The sequence below is a fragment of the Oncorhynchus clarkii genome, chromosome 12, assembly GCF_045791955.1.
Source record: "Oncorhynchus clarkii lewisi isolate Uvic-CL-2024 chromosome 12, UVic_Ocla_1.0, whole genome shotgun sequence".
Classification (NCBI taxonomy): Eukaryota; Metazoa; Chordata; class Actinopteri; order Salmoniformes; family Salmonidae; genus Oncorhynchus; species Oncorhynchus clarkii.
The window spans coordinates 101,693,697-101,721,218 of NC_092158.1; the positions used below are offsets into that span (position 1 = coordinate 101,693,697).

Here is a 27,522-nt window from a genome sequence, read left to right on the forward strand (position 1 = left end):
CACATATGTGATTTGACGTCATTTTATCTGTGGCCAATGACTTTGAGCCTTCTTGGATGGGCATTTCTAATGTAACTCTATGGCAACACCCAAGGGGCTAGAATTCTCGAGGTCTCCCCTTAGACTTGGAGGTGACGTAGTTTCCCCATGGGTGACAGAACACTGAGTCAATCAAGGCGCAACGCTTGTATTTTCTGCTGGCTTGTCCCACCACCACTAAAAATCACTGAGCTGGGCTGAAACACCTGCTTTTTTTTTAATTGCCTTACTCAAGAAATCAAAAAAGCAACCATGTTTCTATAGAGCTTTATTAATTCAGTGATATATATAATAAAAAAATTACATTGTTTGCAAACTGATATGTGTCACATATGAATGCCAAAATAACATACACAACAAGCAAGCCACCATTTTTGGGTGGGATTTGATTTATGTTGGTAAAGATTTGGGGCTCATAACAGCTCCACCTGCCCTGAATCACTGCACCCATAATTGACTCGTTGAGAGCCCTGCAATAATGAGGCTGGTCGACCCCACACTCTTGAGTGTTGGGCCAAGAGCTCTGACATACAGAAACCAACAGAGGTATCATATAGTAAACCTATTAATGCTTTGTCATGGCTGGTTCCACCACAACTGACTCAATGTGTCAAACCAACACATATCTAGTGGATGAGGTGGCCAACTAGTCAGAGTCCTCTGTGTTCTCCTACGAGAACTAAGAACAGTTGGTTCTTAGAATAGAGGATGAGGAGAGACTTTGTTCGGAACAGACAAGATGTGGTGAATTAGGTGCAGAGTTATGTGAAAACAGCCATTTACACAACCAGAGTAACACGAGATGTGGACAGCCATGGTGAAATAGGTGCAGAGTTATGTGAAAACAGCAATTTACACAACCAGAGTAACACGATTGTACACACCTATCATTTAAAGTAATGCTACTACATATTTTTCATAGCAAACACCCTGGATAGAGAGGTTTACACACTAGAGAGATATTTATACCAAACACCCTGGATAGAGAGGTTTACACACTAGAGAGATATTCATACCAAACACCCTGGAAAGAGAGGTTTACACACTAGAGAGATATTCTACATTGCTGCTCCATTGTGTCTTACTGAACATGACCATGATTAGAATGAAACATCATGTTGTGTTTGACACAGGGACACTGAGGAGTCTTCATACCAAACCCTAAACCCTGGATAGAGGGGCTCAGTGAATGTGGAGGTGAATGTGTACAGGTGGGTCAGTGTGTCAGAGGAGACTCTGTAGAATGACAAAGTGCCGGCTGGCCAGTCCAGATACACTCCTACTCTATGGAAGCTGGAGGGGCGGACGTCTATGGCAATGGGATTATTATTGTGACAGGCAATGTAACTGTTGTCATAGCAGAAAAGTGTCCAGGACGTGTCATTGTATCCAAGACAAAAGTCATTAGCCCTTCCTTTCCTGCTGATTCCTTTATATGTCACTCCTATATCAACCCTTCTCCCACTCCACTCTACCTCCCAGTAACAGCGCCCAGTCAGACCCTCTCTACACAGCACCTGTTCATAGTTCTCAAATCTCTCTGGGTCATCAGGATACGGCTGCTCCTCTGACCTCAGTGTCACTTTTCTGTTCTCCTCAGACAGAGAGAGGAGTCGGTATACTGTGTTTGGGTCCAGTGTGAGATCACAGACATCTGATGGATGAAACCAGACACAATATTAGAAATCATCATCATTCACATTAGAATGTTAACTCACTTTTCACGAATTAATTTAATGTAGATGTTTCTAGGTATCAAAAGGAGAAGTTAAGGTAACTTGAGACTTGTTGAATGATCACACACACACACACACACGTATGCATCATGAACACAAACACACATTTATTATGTAAAACGAACATGCCACACACATTGTCAAATCAATTCTTTTAAAACTTTAGTGTCCCTGATTTCTGCTTCTGTAGAAATACAGCTGATATTTAATATGACCAAGTAAGTAATAATGGTGGTCTTTGACTTTGACTTAACTTGAATTAAGACTTGTTCTTAGTCATATTCTTCACAGCTGTCAACACTCACATTTTCTAAGTCCAGGTTTCATTGTGTACTCTCCACCATGTTCCACACTGTAGCGGTAAGCAGAAGAACAGACAGTCATTGAGGGATACATGCGAGCTCACACACACAGTCAGCATATACCTTTGTCCAAGTGGTGGTAAGAATGTTTGTTTTAACTAGCCTGATAAGTGAAACATGTCTGATATGAACATTGATATAAACCCTCTACATACTTGAGTTTCTCCAGTCTGCAGTGTGGATCCTGTAGTCCAGCAGAGAGCAGGCTGACTCCTGAGTCTCCTGGGTGATTGTAGCTCAGGTCCAGCTCTCTCAGGTGTGAGGGGTTTGACCTCAGAGCTGAGGCCAGAGAAGCACAGCCTTCCTCTGTGACGAGACAGTGTGACAGCCTGCAAAGAGTCAAATCATATTAAAATCACACTGCTATTCTTTGGTGGTGAAGATAGTGGCAGTATATTTTTTCAACATATTCAGATATATCAGTGTCCTGAAACATGCCATATCTATTCATCAATGAATGTATGATTATTAGAATTGACAAATTATCAAAGTATTGCCTGCAGGTAGAAAAATGCATATTACAAATATTTGAGTACTGACCAGACAAGTTTAAAAAGCAGTGTCAGTCAAAGGTATTAGTGTCACGGCCGTCAAAAGGACCAAAGCGCAGCGTGGTGAGGGCACATTTTCTTTATTTTGGAATGACGCCAACAAAACAACAAACAAAGAACCATCCGTGAAGCTTACAGGGCCACTGACAAAAGTCAACCTCCCACTCTGAAAGGATTGAAAAAGGGCTACCTAACTATGATTCCCAATCAGAGACAACGATAGACAGCTGTCCTTGTCCCTGAGTATCGCCCCTCCCCAAGATAAGGACTCCGGCCGCAAAACCTGAACCTATAGCGGAGGGTCCGGGAGGGCATCTATCCGCGGTGGCGGCTCTGGTGTGGGACGTAGACCCCGCTCCAACTCTGGCTCACCCCGTTTTGGTGGCACCTCTGGTGTGGGGTCCCTTGCTGCCGACCCCGGACTGGACACCCTCGCTGTGGGCCCCGTACTGGGCACCCTCGCTGCGGACCCCGGACTGTGGCCCGTCGCCAACGTGCGGTGTGCAGGCACAGGACACACTTCAGAAGCACCGGAGACACAGTGCGCAGTGCCGGCGCAGGATATCCTGGGCCGTAGTGACGTACTAGCAGCCAGATGCGCTGAGCCGGCACCATCCGTCCTGGTTGGACGCCCACTCTAGCCCGGCCGATCCGGGGAGCTGGAAGGTAGCGCACCGGGCTGTGAACGCTCACTGGAGACACCGTGCACTCCACCGCATAACACGGTGACTGACCAGTACGACGCTCGCCACAGTTGGCAAAGGTCTCCAACCTGACTCAGCCAAACTCCCCGTTTCCCCCCCAAAAAAAACTATTCTGGGGCTTCCTCTCTCCTTGCTAGCCGTGTACGTGTCGCCAACTCCATTCTCCAGTATCCCTCCTCGCACTGTTCAATTGAATGCCAGGCGGGCTCTGGCACTCTCCCTGGGTCGAGTGACCACCTCTCTACCTCCTCCCAGGTTGTCTCATACTCCTGTCCACGCCGCTTGGTCCTTTTGAGGTGAGTTCTGTCATGGTTCTGTCACGGCCGTCAAAATAAGTGGACCAAAGCGCAGCGTGGTGAGCGTACATTTTCTTTATTTTGGAATGACGCCAACAAAACAACAAACAAAGAACCATCCGTGAAGCTTACAGGGCAACAGTGCCACTGACAAAAGTCAAGTGATTCCCAATCAGAGACAATGATAGACAGCTGAGAACCATACCCAGCGAAAACATAGAAATAAAGAAACATAGAAAGCAAAACATAGAATGCCCACCACACATCACACCCTGACCTAACAAAATAGAGAAATAAAACTTCTCTCTTAGGTCAGTGTGTGACAATTAGAGGTATCAGATTTAGATTGTATTGAGTATACAGTCCACACCATATATATTTTTAAAGTGAAGCTAACATTTTAAATGTGACTCTATACTCCAAGATTTTGGATTTCAGACCAAATGTTTAATTTGAGGTGACAGTATAAAATGTCATCTTTTATTTGACAATATTTTAACACATATCTGTTTCACCGTTTTGAAATGAAGGCACTTTATGTATCCAGTCCCGCAATTTGAAGAAATATACTTATAGTGTATTAAAGAGTATTTGGTTGTAAACTTGTTGGTTGCATTTGCAGTTTATTTTGGTTGTGTTTTGGGTTTGTTTTGCCCGATAATAACTGAATAATGGATGATGACTGGAGTAATATTCTGTCTAAGTGAGTAGAAAACATGTTTTCTAAACACTACTAACATGATTATTCCTTGATTAATACAAATCATAAATAAATAATGAATAATAACACTAAGAGTTGGTTTAAACAGATCTGATCCAAATTAATTAATAAAAATCATAACTCAATCATGAAAACTTTGATGTGAAGAGTTACAGAGGCTACAACAAAACATGGAAACCTCTCACCATTACCAATAACAGAGGCTACAACAAAACATGCTAACCTCTCACCATTACCAATAACAGAGGCTACAACAAAACATGCTAACCTCTCACCATTACCAATAACAGAGGATACAACAAAACATACTAACCTCTCACCATTACCAATAACAGAGGCTACAACAAAACATGCTAACCTCTCACCATTACCAATAACAGAGGCTACAACAAAACATGCTAACCTCTCACCATTACCAATAACAGAGGCTACAACAAAACATACTAACCCCTCACCATTACCAATAACAGAGGGGGTCTGATCTTTGTGCCTCCGTAACTTTCTCATTCATCATCATTCACGATTCATTCATGATTATTTATGATCATGGCAGCATCCACATGAATTGTGTGCAGATACATCTTCAATTCTTACAATACAAGTAACTCCAAAATGACAGTACATTATTCACCATTCAGTTTCTATCAGAAAAATCATCTAAAACACAACCAAGACAAACTGAAAATGAATTCAACAAGTTTGTAGAATCACAACCTTGATGTAATCACTGCAAGCAAAGAATCTTGGACCAAACACTAAACTTTTGACGAAATTAATTTATCCAAATAATTAAGACTAAACGGTAAAATATATATGTATAAATACCTTTAAATAAAAGGTGACATTCTGTACTGTCTCCTAATATGAAACATTCTACCTCAAATCCTAAATGCTGGAGCATAGCACCACATTTAAAACGGTAAGCTTCACTGTCCAAAAACATATGGTGTGGACTGTGTGTGTCTGGTAAACACATGTGGATCTGGTGAACAGTTCACTTGTTGACCAAGTACAGGAATACTGACTTCAGAGTCTCCAGTTTACAGTGGGGATTCCCCAGTCCAGCAGAGAGCAGCTTCACTCCTGAATCCTTCAGGTCATTGTTACTCAGATCCAGCTCTCTCAGGTGTGAGGGGTTTGACTTCAGAGCTGAGACCAGAGAAGCACAGCCTTCCTCTGTGACTCCACAGCCTGACAGCCTGACAAAGAGATCATCATGACTTCACAAACACACTGTTAATTTAACAACAGTAGTGTAGAAGGACAATGGTAGATGCATTTGGTTTATTCTCTCAAACAGCATATAGATTATCTCCTAGAATTATATCGTCACAATGTTATACTAATATGAAAATCAATGCATTAAAAACATATTATACTAAAATAAATTCTCTAAACGGAATATTTATTCCTGATGATTAGTTCTTCAATGCCATTTTATGTACTCACAGAACAACTTTGGAGGCTTTGACCACTGGCAGCAGCCTCAGAAGACCTTCCTCTGATCTGGAGTATTTCTTCAGGTCAAACACATCCAGCTCCTTTTCTGAAGTCAGCAACACAAAGACCAGAGCTGACCACTGTGCAGGTGACAGTTTGGCTCCAGAGAGACTTCCTGATCTCAGGTAGCTTTGGATCTCCTCCACTAGAGAATGGTCATTCAGTTCATTCAGACAGTGGAACAGATTGATGCACCTCTCTGGAGAGGGATTCTCCCTGATCTTCTCCTTGATGTACTTGACTGTTTCTTCATGGCTCTGTGAGCTGCTTCTTGTCGTTGTCAGTAAACCTCGTAAGTGCTTCTGATTGGACTCCAGTGAGAGGCCCAGAAGGAAGCGGAGGAAAAGGTCCAGGTTTCCCGTCTCACTTTGTAAGGCTTTATCTACAGCACTCTTGTAGAAAGTAACTTCAGGCTTGTCTCTGAACAGCGAAGCAAAGATAAGCAAAGATACTGGACCTTGTTTGCGGTTCGGCCATTAGATTCTCATTGTTGTTGTTGAATGAGAGGAACACATATACAGCAGCCAGAAACTCCTGAATGCTCAGATGAACAAAGCAGTACACCTTGTCCTGGTACAGCCCACATTCCTCTTTAAAGAGCTGTGTGCACAATCCTGAGTACACTGAGGCTTCATTGACATCAATGCCAGCATCTTTCAGGTCTCCTTCATAGAAAATCAGATTGCCATTCACAAGCTGTTGAAAAGCCAGTTTTCCCAGTGACAGAATGATCTCTTTATTCCAGTGTGGACCTGTCTCTTCTTTCCCAGGATACTTTTCATTCTTCTGTGTGGTATGAAACACCACAAGGTGTGTGTACATCTCAGTCAGAGTCTTGGGTATCTCTTCTCTCTTATGTTTCAGCATGAGTTCAAGGACTATAGCAGAAATCCAACAGAAGACTGGAATGTGGCACATGATGTGAAGGCTCCTTGATGTCTTTATGTGTGAGATGATTCTGCTGGCCAGGTCCTCATCACTGAATCTCTTCCTGAAGTACTCCTCCTTCTGTGGGTCACTGAACCCTCGTACCTCTGTCACCTGGTCAACACACCCTGAAGGGATCTTATTGGCTGCTGCAGGTCGGGTAGTTATCCAGAGGAGAGCAGAGGGAAGCAGATTTCCCTTGATGAGATTTGTCAGCAGAACATCCACTGAGGTTGACTCTGTGACGTCACAACAGATCTTGTTCTTCTGGAAGTCTAGGGGCAGTCGGCACTCATCCAGACCATCAAATATGAACAGAACTTTGTACTTGTCGTAGTTGGAGATTCTTGATTGTTTGGTTTCCATTGAGAAGTGATTAAGAAGTTTGATGAAAGTGTGTTTGTCCTCTTTCATCATATTCAGCTCCCGAAAAGGGAATGAAAATACAAATTGGACATCCTGGTTTGCTTTTCCTTCAGCCCAGTCCAGAATGAACTTCTGCACAGAGACTGTTTTTCCAATGCCAGCGACTCCCTTTGTCAGCACAGTTCTGATCATTTTGTCTTGTCCAGTTAAGGGTTTGAAGATGTCGTTACATTTGATTGCAGTCTCTGGTCTTGCTTGTTTCCTGGTTGTTGTCTCAATCTGTCTCAGCTCATGTTCATTATTGACCTCTCCTGTTCCACCCTCTGTGATGTAGAGCTCTGCGTAGATCTTATTGAGAAGTGTTGGGTTTCCTTGTTTAGCGATCCCCTCAAATACACATTGAAACTTCTTCTTTAGATTATATTTGAGTTCACGTTGGCAAATCACACCAAGCTCTTCTGAATCTAGAAATAACAGAGAGGATATTAACAACCTCTCTGGGATATGTGGGATGCTGGCGTCTGAAGGGAAAAATGCAGCAAATTCAAATAAAATATTTCATGAAATCACACATGTAAGATACCAAATTAAAGCTACACTCGTTGTGAATCCAGCCAACATGTCAGATTTCAAAAAGGCTTTTCGACGAAAGCAAACGATGCTCTTATCTGAGGATAGCACCTCCGTAAACAAAGAGAAGAAAGCATATTTCAACCCTGCAGGCGCGACACAAAACGCACAAAAACGCAGAAATAAAAATATAAATCATGCCTTCCGATGAGAATCTTTTGTGGGACACTCCAATAAACAATCCAAATGGTCCTTTTGTTGTTTATTAGGCACGTTTGATCCTGAAAAACACCGGTTCCAACTTGCGCAACGTGAAAAAAAACTATCTCATAGGTTACCTGTAAACTGCAAAAACATTTCATACTACTTTTGTAATACAACTTTAGGTATTTTTAAACGTAAATAATCGATTAAATTGAAGACGGCATGATCTGTGTACAGGAAGAAAACAACCTGACGCTACCTTTCTGGTCATGCGCCTCTATCAGAAGGTACACTTGAAGTGACCCTCGTTTTGAACAGGGCTACTATTTCATTTCTCAAAGGAAAAAAGGAAAAACCCAATTTCTAAAGACTGGTGACATCCAGTGGAAGTGGTAGGAACTGCAGTCTGGAATCCCAATGAAAACTCATTGAAAAGAGAGTGACCTCAAAAAAAGAAGATCTGAATGGTTTGTCCTCGGGGTTTTGCTACATAAGTTCTGTTATACTCACATACATGATTCAAACAGTTTTAGAAACTTCAGAAACTTCTATCTAAATGTACTAATAATATGCATATCTTATCATCTGGGGATGAGTGGCAGGCAGTTGAATTTGGGCATGCTTTTCATCCAAAATTCCAAATGCTGACCCCTATCCTGGAGAAGTTTAATATTGTTATATATATATATATATATTGTTTGTTTTAATGCCTACAGTATTGCAGAACTGTTGTAATGTTTAAATTATAATAATTTATTTTCTTATCTGACTGTAATGTGTATATGTTTTCATAATGCATTACAGACTAGTGACTGATATTATTATTGGTATTATTGATGGTATAATTAATGTTCTCCCTCTCTTTCTCATTACTCTCTCTCTCTCTCTCCCTCTTCTCTCTCTCTAAAATAATCAACACAGCCCTGCTGCTACTTGATGAGGTCACTAGGTGTTGTGTTAAGGCTGCTACAATATCATTGAGTTTCACAGCTACTTTAGCTGTACTTTAGCTACAGCTTTTAAATGTTATAAAACAGCATTCAACATGAGGCAGACAGCTCTTACATTTCTCCAGTGTGTCAGCAAGCTCCTTCTGGTTCATTTTCCTCAGGACGTGCAGTGTGATCTTCAGAGCCCCCTCTCTGGCACTGCTCTCCTGCTTCTCATCTTCAGCATCCACCACTTCCTTATCCTGCTTCTGACTCTCAAAGCCTTCTGGGAGTTCTGGACTAAGATTCCTCTTGAACATCTTCAGCTCGTTCTTCACAAATGTCATAATATTCTCTTCAAGCAACTGAAATAAATAAAGTAAATAAGTTAAGCAGGAGAATAAATGCTTTCTCATTAACACATTAATGAATGATTGACAGATCAATTTTACTTGAGGTAAACAAAAACAAATATACAGTGCCTTACGAAAGTATTCGGCCCCCTTGAACTTTGCGACCTTTTGCCACATTTCAGGCTTCAAACATAAAGATATAAAACTGTATTTTTTTGTGAAGAATCAACAACAAGTGGGACACAATCATGAAGTGGAACGACATTTATTGGATATTTCAAACTTTTTTAACAAATCAAAAACTGAAGAATTGGGCGTGCAAAATTATTCATAACAGGACCACATACACTGAATATGGAGGCCAGGTCTGTTTGATGACTCTGGAAAGACTGACCACTGAGAATCTCTGACTCTGATCTCTCCTGTTGGTTTCTGTGGACAAAACATCAAGGAGAACACTCACACACGCACATGCACAAACACACACACACACACACACACACACACACACACACACACACACACACACACACACGGAGGGAATGTTGTGTTTGTTTAATATTATTTTAGGACTATGAAAATGGACAAAAGGATGAGAACATGTTGAAAATGAATGAAAACAACATCAATAAATGGGAAAATGGGAGAGGAGAAATGACTAGAGACAGTGTTGTTTAACTCACTGACCAGGACCCATGAGTTCTTCTTACCTTTGTTCAGTAGAAAAGTCTCCCTCTCTAAATAATATAGGAGGTTCCATAGACTGGTCACTCTTCATGGACACACAGCTGGGAACAGGGGAGGCTGGTCTCTCCTGCTTGATTGGACTTCAACACAACAGAGACAAACATTACATGTCTCATCTACTCTGAGGTCAGATGGGGAAACATAGAAAGAGTTTAATTCCAAAACGCTATATATCACTTTCAGAAATGTAGTAAATTATCTTTTATTGTTTAAAGAAATTATGAGAGAGATTGGTGTGGTTTTTCAACTATCTAATCATGGAATGGGGTTGTTCAGTGACAGACATGTTTTTGTTTAAAATCTATCACTTGATGTTTTCATTTCAGAGAGACAAATAATCATGTTTTTTTGCAAAATGCTATATATCTACCTCACTCTCAGAGAAATCAGTAGTACTGCTAGGTTTTACACAGTAATAATATATATCTGTCTCACTCTCAGAGAAATCAGTAGTACTGCTAGGTTTTATACAGTAATAATATATATCTGTCTCACTCTCAGAGAAATCAGTAGTACTGCTAGGTTTTACACAGTAATGATATATATCTGCCTCACTCTCAGAGAAATCAGTAGTACTGCTAGGTTTTACACAGTAATGATATATATCTGTCTCACTCTCAGAGAAATCAGTAGTACTGCTAGGTTTTACACAGTAATAATATATATCTGTCTCACTCTCAGAGAAATCAGTAGTACTGCTAGGTTTTACACAGTAATAATATATATCTGTCTCACTCTCAGAGAAATCAGTAGTACTGCTAGGTTTTATACAGTAATAATATATATCTGCCTCACTCTCAGAGAAATCAGTAGTACTGCTAGGTTTTACACAGTAATAATATATATCTGCCTCACTCTCAGAGAAATCAGTAGTACTGCTAGGTTTTACACAGTAATAATATATATCTGCCTCACTCTCAGAGAAATCAGTATTACTGCTAGGTTTTACACAGTAATAATATATATCTGCCTCACTCTCAGAGAAATCAGTAGTACTGCTAGGTTTTATACAGTAATAATATATATCTGCCTCACTCTCAGAGAAATCAGTAGTACTGCTAGGTTTTACACAGTAATAATATATATCTGTCTCACTCTCAGAGAAATCAGTAGTACTGCTAGGTTTTACACAGTAATAATATATATCTGTCTCACTCTCAGAGAAATCAGTAGTACTGCTAGGTTTTACACAGTAATAATATATATCTGTCTCACTCTCAGAGAAATCAGTAGTACTGCTAGGTTTTATACAGTCAAATGTGACTGACTGGCTCAATTCGGTCTCCTGTGGCAACATTTGAAATTGTGTTTTTTACATTGGATAAAAATAGAGACTCAGAGCTAGAAAATTGTTTTTTATTTATTTTATTTCACCTTTATTTACAAAAGGAATAGCCTGTGGATTATGAAAACAAGAACAATACATGGGAAAATGGGTAAGGAGAAATGACTAGAGACAGTGTTGTTTAACTTCACATTGGGAATTTTGGATGAATAGCCCAAATTAACGATATTCCTATAATTAGTAGATTTGGATAGAAACTCTAAAGTTTCTAAACCTGTTAAAATAATGTCTGTGTATAACAGAACTGACTGAAAAACTATTATTTTGATATACATACAGACACAGTTCACGATCTGTGTCTTCTCCTACATGTGGCCAGTCTTTAGGCATTGTTTCAGGCTTTTACTGTGCAAAATGAGGGAGATACAGCACTTTCAATGAGTGGACAGTGGAGATTTCCAGACATGAGCCCAGCGTGTGGATCGGGAGCCTTTCTTGTTTCTCCTTTTCTATTGACGAAGCTTCTGTCCGGTTGAAATATTATTGATTATTAATGACGAAAACAACCTGAGGATTTTAAACATCGTTTGACATGTTTCTACGGACTTTTATTGTACTTTTTTGGACCTTTCGTCTGCATGTTGAGAGCGCGTATTGTGCCTTTGGATTACTGAACTAAACGCACCAACAAAAGGTTTTTGGACATAAAGAGGGACATTATCGAACAAAACAAACATTTATTGTCTAACATGGAGACCTGGGAGTGCCACCAGATGAAGATCAACAAAGGTAAGTGATTCATTTTAACTCTATTTCTGACTTTTGTGACACCTCTCCTTAGTTGGAAAATGGCTGTATGATTTTCTGTGGCTAGGCGCTGACCTAACAATCAAGTGGTGTGCTTTCTCTGTAAAGCCTTTTTGAAAATCTGACACAGCGGCTGGAATAACAAGACGTTTATCTTTAATCCTATTTATAAAACTTGTATTTTTCATCAATGTCGTGATGAGTATTTCTGTAATTTGATGTGGCTCTCTGAAATTTCACCGGATGTTTGTTTGAGACAATGATCACTGTACATAGCGTGTCAATTTCAACTGAGATTATTGGACATAAAAATTTACTTTATCGAACAAAACACACATTTATTTTTGTAACATGAAGTCCTGTGAGTGCCATCTGATTAAGATCATCAAAGGTTACTGATTAATTGAATCGCTATTTCTGACTTTTGTGAGCTCTTACCTTGGCTGGAAAATGGCTGTATGGTTTTCTGTGACTAACGTAACATAAAGTAAAGCCTTTTTTTTGTGTTGTTTTGAATTTGGCGCCCTGCAATTTCACTTGCTGTTGTCGAGGGGGAAGCTACCGTCCCACTTACACCAGAGAGGTTAACTCACTGACCATGACCCGTGAGTTCTTCCTACCTTTGTTCAGTAGAAAAGTCTCCCTGTCTAAACATGATAGGTAGATTCATAGACTGGTCACTCTTCATGGACACACAGCTGGGTACAGTGGAGGCTGGTCTCTTCTGCTTGATTGTACTTCAACACAACAGAGACAAACATTACATAGATAATGTCACCCATCTAAATAAATATTTATATAATTAACTAAATGTTGTGGTGTTTTTGGTTTATGTCTGATTCATTGCTTGTTTTGCAATAAATTGTTATTATATGTTTGTAGGTGGAAAAATGAACTAGAAAATTAGGCTATAAGGAGTACCAGTACTGAGTCAATGTGCAGGGTACCAGGTAGTTGAGGTAATAATGAGGCTATAAGGAGTACCAGTACTGAGTCAATGTGCAGGGTACCAGGTAGTTGAGGTAATAATGAGACTATAAGGAGAACCAGTACTGAGTCAATTTGCAGGGATACCAGGTTGTTGAGGTAATAATGAGACTATAAGGAGTACCAGTACTGAGTCAATGTGTAGGGGTACCAGGTAGTTGAGGTAATATGTACATGTAGGTAGAGGTAAAAGTGACTAGGCAATCAGGATAGAGATTACCACTCCTCAGCCAGGGAGTGCACACACACACACACACACACACACAGGGAGGGAATGTTGTGTTTGTTTAATATTGTTTTAGGACTATGAAAATGGACAAAAGGATGAGCCTATGGATTATGAAAACAACAACAATAAATGGGAAAATGGGAGAGGAGAAATTACTAGAGACAGTGTCGTTTAAATCACTGACCATGACCCATGAGTTCTTCTTACCTTTGTTCAGTAGAAAAGTCTCCCTCTCTAAAGTGTATAGGAGTGTCCATAGACCAGTCACTCTTCATGGACACACATCTGGGAACAGGGGAGGCTGGTCTCTCCTGCTTGATTGTACTTCAACACAACAGAGACAAACATTACATCTCTCATCTACTCTGAGCTCAGATGGGGAAACATAAGAGTTTCATTCCAAAATTATATATATCACTTTTCAGAAAAGTTGGTCAATTAGATTCTATTGCTTAAAGAAATTATCCCCTAATTGTTTTTTTTTCACTATCTAATCATGACTTGGCGTTGTTCAATGACCGACATGTGTTTCTTTATAATCTATCACTATAATCTATCACTATAATCTATCACTATAATCTATCACTGTAATCTATCACTATAATCTATCACTATAAACTATCACTATAATCTATCACTATAATCTATCACTATAATCTATCACTATAATCTATCACTATAATCTATCACTGTAATCTGTCACTATAATCTATCACTGTAAACTATCACTATAATCTATCACTATAATCTATCACTATAATCTATCACTATAATCTATCACTATAATCTATCACTATAATCTATCACTTGATGGTTTCATTTCAGAGAGACAAATGGTATTTTTCTTCTTTTTTCTTGTTTAACCTTTCTATGGCTCGACAACATTCCGCTGAAAAGGCAACGTGCGAAATTCAAAAATATTTTTTATAAATATGTAACTTTCACACATTAACAAGTCCAATACAGCACATGAAAGATAAACATCTAGTTAATCTACCCATCATGTCCGATTTAAAAAATGCTTTACAGCTAAAGCACAACATATGATTATGTTAGGTCAGAGTCAAGTCACAAAAACACACACAGCCGTTTTCCAACAAAAGATAGGAGTCACAAAAAAATCCTTAACCTTTGATGATCTTCATCCGATGACACTCATAGGACATCATGTTACACAATACATGTATGTTTTGTTCGATAATTTGCATATATATATCAAAATCTCAGTTTACATTGGCTCTTTACGTGCAGTAATGTTTTGTTTCCAAAACATCCGGTGATTTTGCAAAAATACTCATAATAAGAATTGATAAAAGATTGATAAAATTCACAGATTTAATAATAGGCTTCTCCTCTATTCAACCGCTGTGTCACATTTAAAAAAAACTTTACTGAAAAAGCCTAATCTGAGAACGGCGCTCAGATCCCAAAACAGCCAGAGGAATATCCATCATTTTGGTGTCAACAGAAGCTAGAAAAAACACTATAAATATTCACTTACCTTTGATGATCTTCATCTGAAGGCACTCCCAGGAATCCCAGTTCGACAATAAATTACTGATTTGTTCCATAAAGTTCCTTGAAGCCATTTCATTTAGCCACTTGTTGTTAGCGTGTTCAGCCCAGTAATCCATCTTCATGAGGCGCAAGCACTTCCTCCAGACAAAAACTTGAAAAGTTCGATTACAGTCCGTAGAAACAAGTCAAATGATCTATGCAATCAATCTTTAGGATGTTTTTAACATAAATCATCAATAAGGTTCCAACCGGAGAATTTCATTGTCTGAAGAAAAGCATTGGAACGAGAGCAAACTCTGTCGGGAGCACGCGCCATGAGACCAAGGCTCTCTGCCAGACCACTCACTCAAAGAGCTATTATGAGCCCCTCCTTTATAGTAGAATCCTCAAACCAGGTTCTAAAGACGGTGACATCTAGTGGAAGCCCTAGGAAGTGCATCCTCATTCATATCTCACTGGGATTTCAATAGGCACTGTTTTGAAAATCGATTTCTCACTTCCTGTTTGGATTTCTTCTCAGGTTTTTGCCTGCCATATAAGTTCAGTTATACTCACATACATCATTCAACAGTTTTAGAAACTTCAGAGTGTTTTCTATCCAATACTAATAATAATTAGCATATATTAGCATCTGTGACAGAGTAGGAGGCAGTTCAGATCTGGGCACGCTATTCATCCAAAAGTGAAAATGCTGCCCCCCACTGACCATGACCCATGAGCTCTTCTTACCTTTGTTCAGTAGAAAAGTCTCCCTCTTTAAAGTGTATAGGTAGATCCATAGACTGGTCACTCTTCATGGACAAACAGCTGGGTACTGAGGAGGCTGGTCTCTCCTGCTTGATTGGACTTCAACACAACAGAGACAAACATTACATCTCATCTACTCTGAGCTCAGATGGGGAAACATAAGAAGAGTTTACCTCCAAAACGCTGTGTATCCATTTTCAGAAATGTTCATAAATTAGCTTCTATTGTTTTGTGAAATTATGAAAGAAATTGGTGTGTTTTTTCACTAGCTAATCATGGCATGGCATTGTTCAATGACAGATAAGCATTTGTTTAAAATCTATCACTTGATGGTTTCATTTCACAGAGAGACAAATCATGGTTTTTTTTGCAAAATGCTATATTTCTGCCTTACTCTAAAATGTGACCGACCGGCTCATTTCAGTTTTATGTAGCAAAATTTGAAACTGTGATTTTACATTGGATAAAAGTAGAGACTGGGGCTAGATTTAAAAAAATATATATAATTAACTAAACTACGTCGGATCCACAAATTAACTAAATGTATGAAGTTTTTGGTTTAAGTCAGTTTAATTGTTATGCTCTAAATGGTTATTTATGGTTGGAAGTGGTAAAATTAACTAGAACATTTAATATTTTGCAAATCTGAGCTGTTACTACTTTAGTCCATAGTCCATCGGTAAATAGCCCACCCAATTTACCTACCTCATCCCCATACTGTTTTTATTTATTTACTTTTCTGCTCTTTTGCACACCAGTATCTCTACCTGCACATGACCATCTGATCAAAATGGTAATTATTTGCCTACCTCCTCATGACTTTTGCACACAATGTATATAGACTCTTTTTAAAACTTTTTTTCTACTGTGTTCTTGACTTGTTTATTGTTTACTCCATGTGTAACTCTGTGTTGTCTGTTCACACTGCTATGCTTTATCTTGGCCAGGTCGCAATTGTAAATGAGAACTTGTTCTCAACTAGCCTACCTGGTTAAATAAAGGTGAAATTAAATAAAATAAAAATAGTAAGGAATTACACATTATTCAGTACTACTGCAGTTGCTATATAATTCCAATAGATGGCAGCATAAGACCACAAATGACATTTCAGAAGATTAGTTTAGTTTTTTCTTCCTGGAAACACCATCACTCCCCTTACTTTAGTAGAGAGAAATGCATTTTCCCATAACATTCAATGTCAAATTCATCAACCTGCATCGACCCACTGCACAAGTAGCCAACTCAGCCCGGCCAAAAAGCTTGTGCCGTCACTCTGCCTTCTCTCACCAACAAGGGGCATGTTGGCGTACATTTGCTATCTGTTAGGGTTGAATGATGTCATTTATAGGCGGTTTGAAAGAGGCAATATTGTCTTTTCTATTCCGAGTCTGTTTATTCCCAATATGAGGAATTAAGAGGTTGAGGTTCTGACCAGTGATTATTTACCCGGGGTTCAATACTTGCTATACACCTATATAGCCAATAGTCACAATTGTTTTGCTCTCCCTAAAGCAACACAGCCCTAGTACGAGACATAATGCTAACTAAAGTAATGACCAGAAGCAACACAGCCCTAATACGAGACATAATGCTAACTAAAGTAATGACCAGAAGCAACACAGTCCTAATACGAGACATAATGCTAACTAAAGTAATGACCAGAAGCAACACAGTCCTAATACGAGACATAATGCTAACTAAAGTAATGACCAGAAGCAACACAGTCCTAATACGAGACATAATGCTAACTAAAGTAATGACCAGAAGCAACACAGCCCTAATACGAGACATAATGCTAACTAAAGTAATGACCAGAAGCAACACAGCCCTAATACGAGACATAATGCTAACTAAAGTAATGACCAGAAGCAACACAGCCCTAATACGAGACATAATGCTAACTAAAGTAATGACCAGAAGCAACACAGCCCTAGTACGAGACATAATGCTAACTAAAGTAATGAACAGAAGCAACACAGCCCTAATACAAGACATAATGCTAACTAAAGCAATGAGAACATTTTAGAAAATCAAGGGACATAAAGTCTTTGTTTGCTGCTATTTTATGTCCATCATATTGCTGCTTGTAGCCTATAACTGATGCTTCATGGTCCATCGTATTGCTGCTTGTAGACTATAACTGATGCTTCATGGTCCATCATATTGCTGCTTGTAGACTATAACTGATGCTTCATGGTCCATCATATTGCTGCTTGTAGCCTAAAACTGATGCTTCATGGTCCATCATATTGCTGCTTGTAGCCTATAACTGATGCTTCATGGTCCATCATATTGCTGCTTGTAGACTATAACTGATGCTTCATGGTCCATCATATTGCTGCTTGTAGCCTATAACTGATGCTTCATGGTCCATCATATTGCTGCTTGTAGCCTAAAACTGATGCTTCATGGTCTTATGCTGCCATCTATTGGAAATATTTAGCAATTAAAAGCAGGTTGAGAGCTTCACGTTCCTTGAAGTCCACATCACCAACAAACTAACATGGTCCAAGCACACCAAGACAGTCGTGAAGAGGGCACGACAAAACCCATCCAGGACCTCTATACCAGGCGGTGTCAGAGGAAGTCCCTAAAAATTGTCAAAGACCCCAGCCACCCTAGTCATAGACTGGTCTCTCTGCTACTGCACAGCAAGCGGTACCGGAGCGCCAACTCTAGGTCCAAGAGGCTTCTAAACAGCTTCTACCCCCAAGCCATAAGACTCCTGAACATCTAATCAAATCACTACCCACTACCCAAATCACTAACTATACCTACATGTACATATTACCTCAAATACCTAGACACCAGTGCCCCCGCAAAGGACTTGCCTAGTTAAATAAAGGTAAAAAAATAAATACATTTAAAAAAAAATTGCTAACTGACGTTAGCCTGCCTACTGTTTGATAGCTAGCAAATTAATTAGCTGACTAACGTTAGCCTGCCTACTGTATGATTGCTAGCAAATTAATTAGCTAACTAACGTTAGCCTGCCTACTGTATGATAGCTAGCAAATTAATTAGCTGACTAACGTTAGCCTGCCTACTGTATGATTGCTGGCAAATTAATTAGCTAACTAACGTTAGCCTGCCTACTGTATATGATAGCTAGCAAATTAATTAGCTAACTAACGTTAGCCTGCCTACTGTACGATAGTAGGCAAATTAATTAGCTAACTAACGTTAGCCTGCCTACTGTGCGATAGCAGGCAAATTAATTAGCTAACTAACGTTAGCCTGTCTAGCTGGAACTTCATAAGGAAAATGTTTTATTTCTACACTTTCCAAAAGCTAAACAAACAAAAACATCATCACTTTTATTAAGAGACGTGTTTGTGCTGTCGTGCATTAGTAGCACAATTTCTAACTCATTTACATTCGTTTTTACTTCTCCATATTGACTTTGGGGTATTCAGTTTTGGCAGACTTTTGTTAGTGGATATACAATCATCACAAATTGAATTATGGGGAGTTTCCCGAAGTGAACATAATTGTACACTTGCAAGCTCAATCAAAAACGAGGCCCGAGGGGCTTAGGTTGCGATCTTCCCTTGCTTGAATAATCGTTTGAACCGATGACCAAGATGGCCGCAGCGATTCCCCAAGGGCATAAGGCCACTAGGCTACCTGGTGCCTGACATAAGGAGATTCCCCAAGGGCATAAGGCCACTAGGCTACCTGGTGCCTGACATAAGGTGATTCCCCAAGGGCATAAGGCCACTAGGCTACCTGGTGCCTGACATAAGGAGATTCCCCAAGGGCATAAGGCCACTAGGCCTTATGGGTAAGTGGAGGAGGGCGTGTCTTTTATGAGTTTTAAAATCAGCCATGTTTCGAAAAAGCATGAAATCAAACGAAGCTTCGGACGTTATTGATCACTTGGTAATGTTATTTAGAAACTATCCATGGCTACATTTCAAACACTGAAAGACACCATCTCCCCTCAGCCCTTAAATTAAGTGGACACTTCTGATGACGTAACATGATGTATGATAAGTTGACACTTGCAGGACAAAGTGCGAGGGAAGAATGAGTGAATTTTAAATGTACCGCCCATGCCCGGAAATGTGTCACTCATTCGTACCCAACGGTTGTGTTTTCAGTCATCATTGTGACCGTCCTCTCTGCGTGGTGTGTGGTGAAATGCATGTTACATCTTCAGCTGTTGTAGGAAAGATACTCTTAAAACACGTGTAACCCTAAATTCCATCGCTATGGAGGAAACCAGGCACCAGAGTGACGTACAATACAGTTGCCATATTGTTGTGTATTTTAGATTTTAAAAGACTTCTTAAAAAATGTCAAACTTGATTTTCCCTAACAATTTTATTTCAATAATTATTATAATGCACTTAATAATTCACACTTCCTGTTGCTGCAGGATAATTTTTCTCCTGTGAGAAACTGGGTCAAATTAAGATATGGCATCTGTAAGTGCATTCATCTTAAGGTAGCTAAGTGAGACAATATGAACATCCCATTCCATCTAAACATTGGATAAAAATCTATTTACAAAAAATCTGAGGTCAGTAATATTGAACAATATTTTCTGATTAAAAAACAAATGTGAAAAATTGTGGATATAGAATTTTGGAAATAAACGTAATAATTCTTAAACAAAATCTCACCTCTTAGCTTTGGTGTCATGTTCCCCAGAGAGACGCCTTTTAAAGGCAGGGCCCTCCTCTCTCTCCCCAGAGAGACTCATTTTAGAGGCAGGGCCCCCCTCCTCTCTCTCCCCATAGAGACTCATTTTAGAGCACAAACCCCTAAACAGAAATCCAGCATGTTGGTTGTTATTGAATGTCAATGTCAACTAATTATTGAATGTCAATTGATCTAATTTATTCATTATTTCTTTGAAACAGTCAGATAATTTAAAGCAATCACATGAACATGTAGCTGTGACATTTAATCTCCATGGTAACTGTCAATAATAATAATAATAAGTCACTGTTTGTGAATGACTCAAAATTATTTGTATTAATTAAAAGTAGGCTATTTATTGTCTTTCAATCTGTAATTTTCTGAACCTATCTGAGAATACAGACAGAAGGACTGAAACAGACATGATTGATCTGAGGGGGAATCATTGATCCATTCAGAAAGGTTTGCAACAAGTAAGAGATTTTAAATCGTGTAAAGTAGACTAGGTTATAATGTATAGTAGTGGGTTGTTAGTAATATGTTATATTATGTAAAGTAGACTAGGTTATAATGTATAGTAGTGGGTTGATAGTGATATGTAGATGTTATATTATGTAAAGTAGACTAGGTTATAATGTATAGTAGTGGGTTGTTAGTGATATGTAGATGTTATATTATGTAAAGTAGACTAGGTTATAATGTATAGTAGTGGGTTGTTAGTGATATGTTATATTATGTAAAGTAGACTAGGTTATAATGTATAGTAGCAGTTTGTTAGTGATATGCAGATCAAGGTCTATACCTCAGATATAGCCATCATAGATGACCAGTCTAAACCTGTTCAGATCAGTTCACATAATGTTATAGTCCTTCCAGTAGCAGGACAGAGAATGTACTGTATATAACCTACATATCATAGATGACCAGTCTAAACCTGTTCAGATCTGTTCACATAAGCTATCAGTAGCAGGACTGATCACCTTCAAATCAGTTTTCAGTCTAAATACCAGAGCATGTAGCCTAGGCCTGATATTTTCACAACATTTCCTACGGAGACCTTCAGGTCAGTCAGCATGGTAAAGGATCATATCTAATTTCCTACGGAGACCTTCAGGTCAGTCAGCATGGTAAAGGATCATATCTCATTTCCTACGGAGACCTTCAGGTCAGTCAGCATGATAAAGGATCATATCTCATTTCCTACGGAGACCTTCAGGTCAGTCAGCATGGTAAAGGATCATATCTCATTTCCTACGGAGACCTTCAGGTCAGTCAGCATGGTAAAGGATCATATCTCATTTCCTACGGAGACCTTCAGGTCAGTCAGCATGATAAAGGATCATATCTCAAGATTTGTCTGACCATAACCTAACTTTATAATAGTTCTATGTAGCCTATAGTAGACTTACCAGTCTGCCCGTCTTCCCTTCAAATCAACACATTTATCCCACTTCTAATGTTGCTGACAAATGTTTGCCACAGTTTCAACAGCCATTTTGAAACTGCGTAGACTTTAAACACGCTTTTAATTTCCTAAGAGGAAATCACATAACTTCTGACAGTCACGTGATGCGGATGACCGGTTGTCTTGCAGAGGAAGTAGCCTCTATTACAAACTCCAAAAGCCTTTTTAAATGTCAAACACAATACAAGTTTGAAAATAACTCCATTGCATCAACGTTGTCCTGCAACAGGATCATCAAATTAAGATCCTACATCTGTACATTTATTGTCTTTATTTAAACCAAGGCAGTTTGAGTTATTAGTAAGGAAGTTGCAACTGTCATCTGCTTATAAACCTCTGTGATTGGATGTTATAGATATACCCATCTGAACAGCTTCTTTCCCTGTCTGGCCCATAGAGACTAAAGGACCATGCTGTGGCCCTCCCCAACTGGCCATCTGGCCCATAGAGACTAAAGGACTATGCTGTGTTCCATAGAGACTAAAGGACTATGCTGTGTTCCATAGAGACTAAAGGACCATGCTGTGTTCCATAGAGACTAAAGGACCATGCTGTGTTCCATAGAGACTAAAGGACTATGATGTGTTCCATAGAGACTAAAGGACTATGCTGTGTTCCATAGAGACTAAAGGACTATGCTGTGTTCCATAGAGACTAAAGGACTATGCTGTGTTCCATAGAGACTAAAGGACTATGCTGTGTTCCATAGAGACTAAAGGACTATGCTGTGTTCCATAGAGACTAAAGGACTATGCTGTGTTACATAGAGACTAAAGGACTATGCTGTGTTCCATAGAGACTAAAGGACTATGCTGTGTTCCATAGAGACTAAAGGACTATGCTGTGTTCCATAGAGACTAAAGGACTATGCTGTGTTCCATAGAGACTAAAGGACTATGCTGTGTTCCATAGAGACTAAATGACTATGCTTTGTTCCATAGAGACTAAAGGACTATGCTGTGTTCCATATAGACTAAAGGACTATGCTGTGTTCCATAGAGACTAAAGGACTATGCTGTGTTCCATAGAGACTAAAGGACTATGCTGTGTTCCATAGAGACTAAAGGACTATGCTGTTTTCCATAGAGACTAAAGGACTATGCTGTGTTCCATAGAGACTAAAGGACTATGCTGTGTTCCATAGAGACTAAAGGACTATGCTGTGTTCCATAGAGACTACAGGACTATGCTGTGTTCCATAGAGACTAAAGGACTATGCTGTGTTCCATAGAGACTAAAGGACTATGCTGTGTTCCATAGAGACTAAAGGACTATGCTGTGTTCCATAGAGACTAAAGGACTATGCTGTGTTCCATAGAGACTAAAGGACTATGCTGTGTTACATAGAGACTACAGGACTATGCTGTGTTCCATAGAGACTAAAGGACTATGCTGTGTTCCATAGAGACTAAAGGACTATGCTGTGTTCCATAGAGACTAAAGGACTATGCTGTGTTTCATAGAGACTAAAGGACTATGCTGTGTTCCATAGAGACTAAAGGACTATGCTGTGTTCCATAGAGACTAAAGGACTATGCTGTGTTCCATAGAGACTAAAGGACCATGCTGTGTTCCATAGAGACTAAAGGACTATGCTGTGTTCCATAGAGACTAAAGGACTATGCTGTGTTCCATAGAGACTAAAGGACTATGCTGTGTTCCATAGAGACTAAAGGACTATGCTGTGTTCCATAGAGACTAAAGGACTATGCTGTGTTCCATAGAGACTATAAAGGACTATGCTGTTTTCCATAGAGACTAAAGGACTATGCTGTGTTCCATAGAGACTAAAGGACTATGCTGTGTTCCATAGAGACTACAGGACTATGCTGTGTTCCATAGAGACTAAAGGACTATGCTGTGGCCCTCACCAACTGTCCGTCTGGCCCATAGAGACTAAATGACTATGCTGCGGCCCTCACAAACAGTATGTCTGGCCCATAGAGACTAAAGGACCATGCTCTGTTCCATAGAGACTAAAGGACTATGCTGTGTTCCATAGAGACTAAAGGACTATGCTGTGTTCCATAGAGACTAAAGGACTATGCTGTGTTCCATAGAGACTAAAGGACCATGCTGTGTTCCATAGAGACTAAAGGACTATGCTGTGTTCCATAGAGACTAAAGGACTATGCTCTGTTCCATAGAGACTAAAGGACTATGCTGTGTTCCATAGAGACTAAAGGACCATGCTGTGTTCCATAGAGACTAAAGGACTATGCTGTGTTCCATAGAGACTAAAGGACTATGCTGTGTTCCATAGAGACTAAAGGACTATGCTGTGTTCCATAGAGACTAAAGGACTATGCTGTGTTCCATAGAGACTAAAGGACTATGCTGTGTTCCATAGAGACTAAAGGACTATGCTGTGTTACATAGAGACTAAAGGACCATGCTGTGTTCCATAGAGACTAAAGGACCATGCTGTGTTCCATAGAGACTAAAGGACTATGCTGTGTTCCATAGAGACTAAAGGACTATGCTGTGTTCCATAGAGACTAAAGGACTATGCTGTGTTCCATAGAGACTAAAGGACTATGCTGTGTTCCATAGAGACTATAAAGGACTATGCTGTTTTCCATAGAGACTAAAGGACTATGCTGTGTTCCATAGAGACTAAAGGACTATGCTGTGTTCCATAGAGACTACAGGACTATGCTGTGTTCCATAGAGACTAAAGGACTATGCTGTGGCCCTCACCAACTGTCCGTCTGGCCCATAGAGACTAAATGACTATGCTGCGGCCCTCACAAACAGTCTGTCTGGCCCATAGAGACTAAACGACCATGCTGTGTTCCATAGAGACTAAAGGACTATGCTGTGTTCCATAGAGACTAAAGGACTATGCTGTGTTCCATAGAGACTAAAGGACTATGCTGTGTTCCATAGAGACTAAAGGACTATGCTGTGTTCCATAGAGACTAAAGGACTATGCTGTGTTCCATAGAGACTATAAAGGACTATGCTGTGTTCCATAGAGACTAAAGGACTATGCTGTGTTCCATAGAGACTAAAGGACTATGCTGTGTTCCATAGAGACTAAAGGACCATGCTGTGTTCCATAGAGACTAAAGGACTATGCTGTGTTCCATAGAGACTAAAGGACTATGCTGTGTTCCATAGAGACTAAAGGACTATGCTGTGTTCCATATAGACTAAAGGACCATGCTGTGTTCCATAGAGACTAAAGGACTATGCTGTGTTCCATAGAGACTAAAGGACTATGCTGTGTTCCATAGAGACTAAAGGACTATGCTGTGTTCCATAGAGACTAAAGGACTATGCTGTGTTCCATAGAGACTAAAGGACTATGCTGTGTTCCATAGAGACTAAAGGACTATGCTGTGTTACATAGAGACTAAAGGACCATGCTGTGTTCCATAGAGACTAAAGGACCATACTGTGTTCCATAGAGACTAAAGGACTATGCTGTGTTCCATAGAGACTAAAGGACCATGCTGTGTTCCATAGAGACTAAAGGACTATGCTGTGTTCTATAGAGACTAAAGGACCATGCTGTGTTCCATAGAGACTAAAGGACTATGCTGTGTTCCATAGAGACTAAAGGACTATGCTCTGTTCCATAGAGACTAAAGGACTATGCTGTGTTCCATAGAGACTAAAGGACCATGCTGTGTTCCATAGAGACTAAAGGACTATGCTGTGTTCCATAGAGACTAAAGGACCATGCTGTGTTCCATAGAGACTAAAGGACTATGCTGTGTTCCATAGAGACTAAAGGACTATGCTGTGTTCCATAGAGACTAAAGGACTATGCTGTGTCCCATAGAGACTATAAAGGACTATGCTGTTTTCCATAGAGACTAAAGGACTATAATGTGTTCCATAGAGACTAAAGGACTATGCTGTGTTCCATAGAGACTACAGGACTATGCTGTGTTCCATAGAGACTAAAGGACTATGCTGTGGCCCTCACCAACTGTCCGTCTGGCCCATAGAGACTAAATGACTATGCTGCGGCCCTCCCAAACAGTCTGTCTGGCCCATAGAGACTAAACGACCATGCTGTGTTCCATAGAGACTAAAGGACTATGCTGTGTTCCATAGAGACTAAAGGACTATGCTGTGTTCCATAGAGACTAAAGGACTATGCTGTGTTCCATAGAGACTAAAGGACTATGCTGTGGCCCATAGAGACTAAAGGACTATGCTGTGTTACATAGAGACTAAAGGACTATGCTGTGTTCCATAGGGACTAAAGGACTATGCTGTGTTCCATAGAGACTAAAGGACTATGCTGTGTTCCATAGAGACTAAAGGACCATGCTGTGTTCCATAGAGACTAAAGGACTATGCTGTGTTCTATAGAGACTAAAGGACTATGCTGTTTTCCATAGAGACTAAAGGACTATGCTGTGTTCCATAGAGACTAAAGGACTATGCTGTGTTCCATAGAGACTAAAGGACTATGCTGTGTTCCATAGAGACTACAGGACTATGCTGTGTTCCATAGAGACTAAAGGACTATGCTGTGTTCCATAGAGACTAAAGGACTATGCTGTGTTCCATAGAGACTAAAGGACTATGCTGTGTTCCATAGAGACTAAAGGACTATGCTGTGTTCCATAGAGACTAAAGCACTATGCTGTGTTCCATAGAGACTAAAGGACTATGCTGTGTTCCATAGAGACTAAAGGACTATGCTGTGTTACATAGAGACTACAGGACTATGCTGTGTTCCATAGAGACTAAAGGACTATGCTGTTTTCCATAGAGACTAAAGGACTATGCTGTGTTCCATAGAGACTAAAGGACTATGCTGTGTTCCATAGAGACTAAAGGACTATGCTGTGTTCCATAGAGACTAAAGGACTATGCTGTGTTCCATAGAGACTAAAGGACTATGCTGTGTTACATAGAAACTAAAGGACCATGCTGTGTTCCATAGAGACTAAAGGACCATGCTGTGTTCCATAGAGACTAAAGGACTATGCTGTGTTCCATAGAGACTAAAGGACTATGCTGTGTTCCATAGAGACTAAAGGACTATGCTGTGTCCCATAGAGACTATAAAGGACTATGCTGTTTTCCATAGAGACTAAAGGACTATGCTGTGTTCCATAGAGACTAAAGGACTATGCTGTGTTCCATAGAGACTACAGGACTATGCTGTGTTCCATAGAGACTAAAGGACTATGCTGTGGCCCTCACCAACTGTCCGTCTGGCCCATAGAGACTAAATGACTATGCTGCGGCCCTCCCAAACAGTCTGTCTGGCCCATAGAGACTAAACGACCATGCTGTGTTCCATAGAGACTAAAGGACTATGCTGTGTTCCATAGAGACTAAAGGACTATGCTGTGTTCCATAGAGACTAAAGGACTATGCTGTGTTCCATAGAGACTAAAGGACTATGCTGTGGCCCATAGAGACTAAAGGACTATGCTGTGTTACATAGAGACTAAAGGACTATGCTGTGTTCCATAGGGACTAAAGGACTATGCTGTGTTCCATAGAGACTAAAGGACTATGCTGTGTTCCATAGAGACTAAAGGACCATGCTGTGTTCCATAGAGACTAAAGGACTATGCTGTGTTCTATAGAGACTAAAGGACTATGCTGTTTTCCATAGAGACTAAAGGACTATGCTGTGTTCCATAGAGACTAAAGGACTATGCTGTGTTCCATAGAGACTAAAGGACTATGCTGTGTTCCATAGAGACTACAGGACTATGCTGTGTTCCATAGAGACTAAAGGACTATGCTGTGTTCCATAGAGACTAAAGGACTATGCTGTGTTCCATAGAGACTAAAGGACTATGCTGTGTTCCATAGAGACTAAAGGACTATGCTGTGTTCCATAGAGACTAA

At 39.9% G+C, this 27,522-nt stretch overlaps 2 protein-coding genes across 2 annotated transcripts in view; one reads left to right on the forward strand and one right to left on the reverse strand.

Annotated features, from left to right (window-relative positions):
* Nucleotides 1-27,522, forward strand: part of LOC139421752 (NLR family CARD domain-containing protein 3-like) — a 1,082,035-nt gene that overhangs the window by 960,267 nt on the left and 94,246 nt on the right. The gene's annotated exons all lie outside the window — the stretch shown is intronic.
* LOC139421799 (NLR family CARD domain-containing protein 3-like) overlaps nt 293-27,522 on the reverse strand; it is a 50,264-nt gene continuing 23,034 nt past the window's right edge. Inside the window, 6 exon segments of the mRNA XM_071172918.1 lie at nt 293-1,693; nt 2,081-2,127; nt 2,293-2,466; nt 5,435-5,608; nt 5,859-6,337; nt 6,339-7,666. Of these exon segments, the coding sequence (XP_071029019.1) occupies nt 1,140-1,693; nt 2,081-2,127; nt 2,293-2,466; nt 5,435-5,608; nt 5,859-6,337; nt 6,339-7,666 (2,756 nt within the window). The 3' untranslated portion in view covers nt 293-1,139.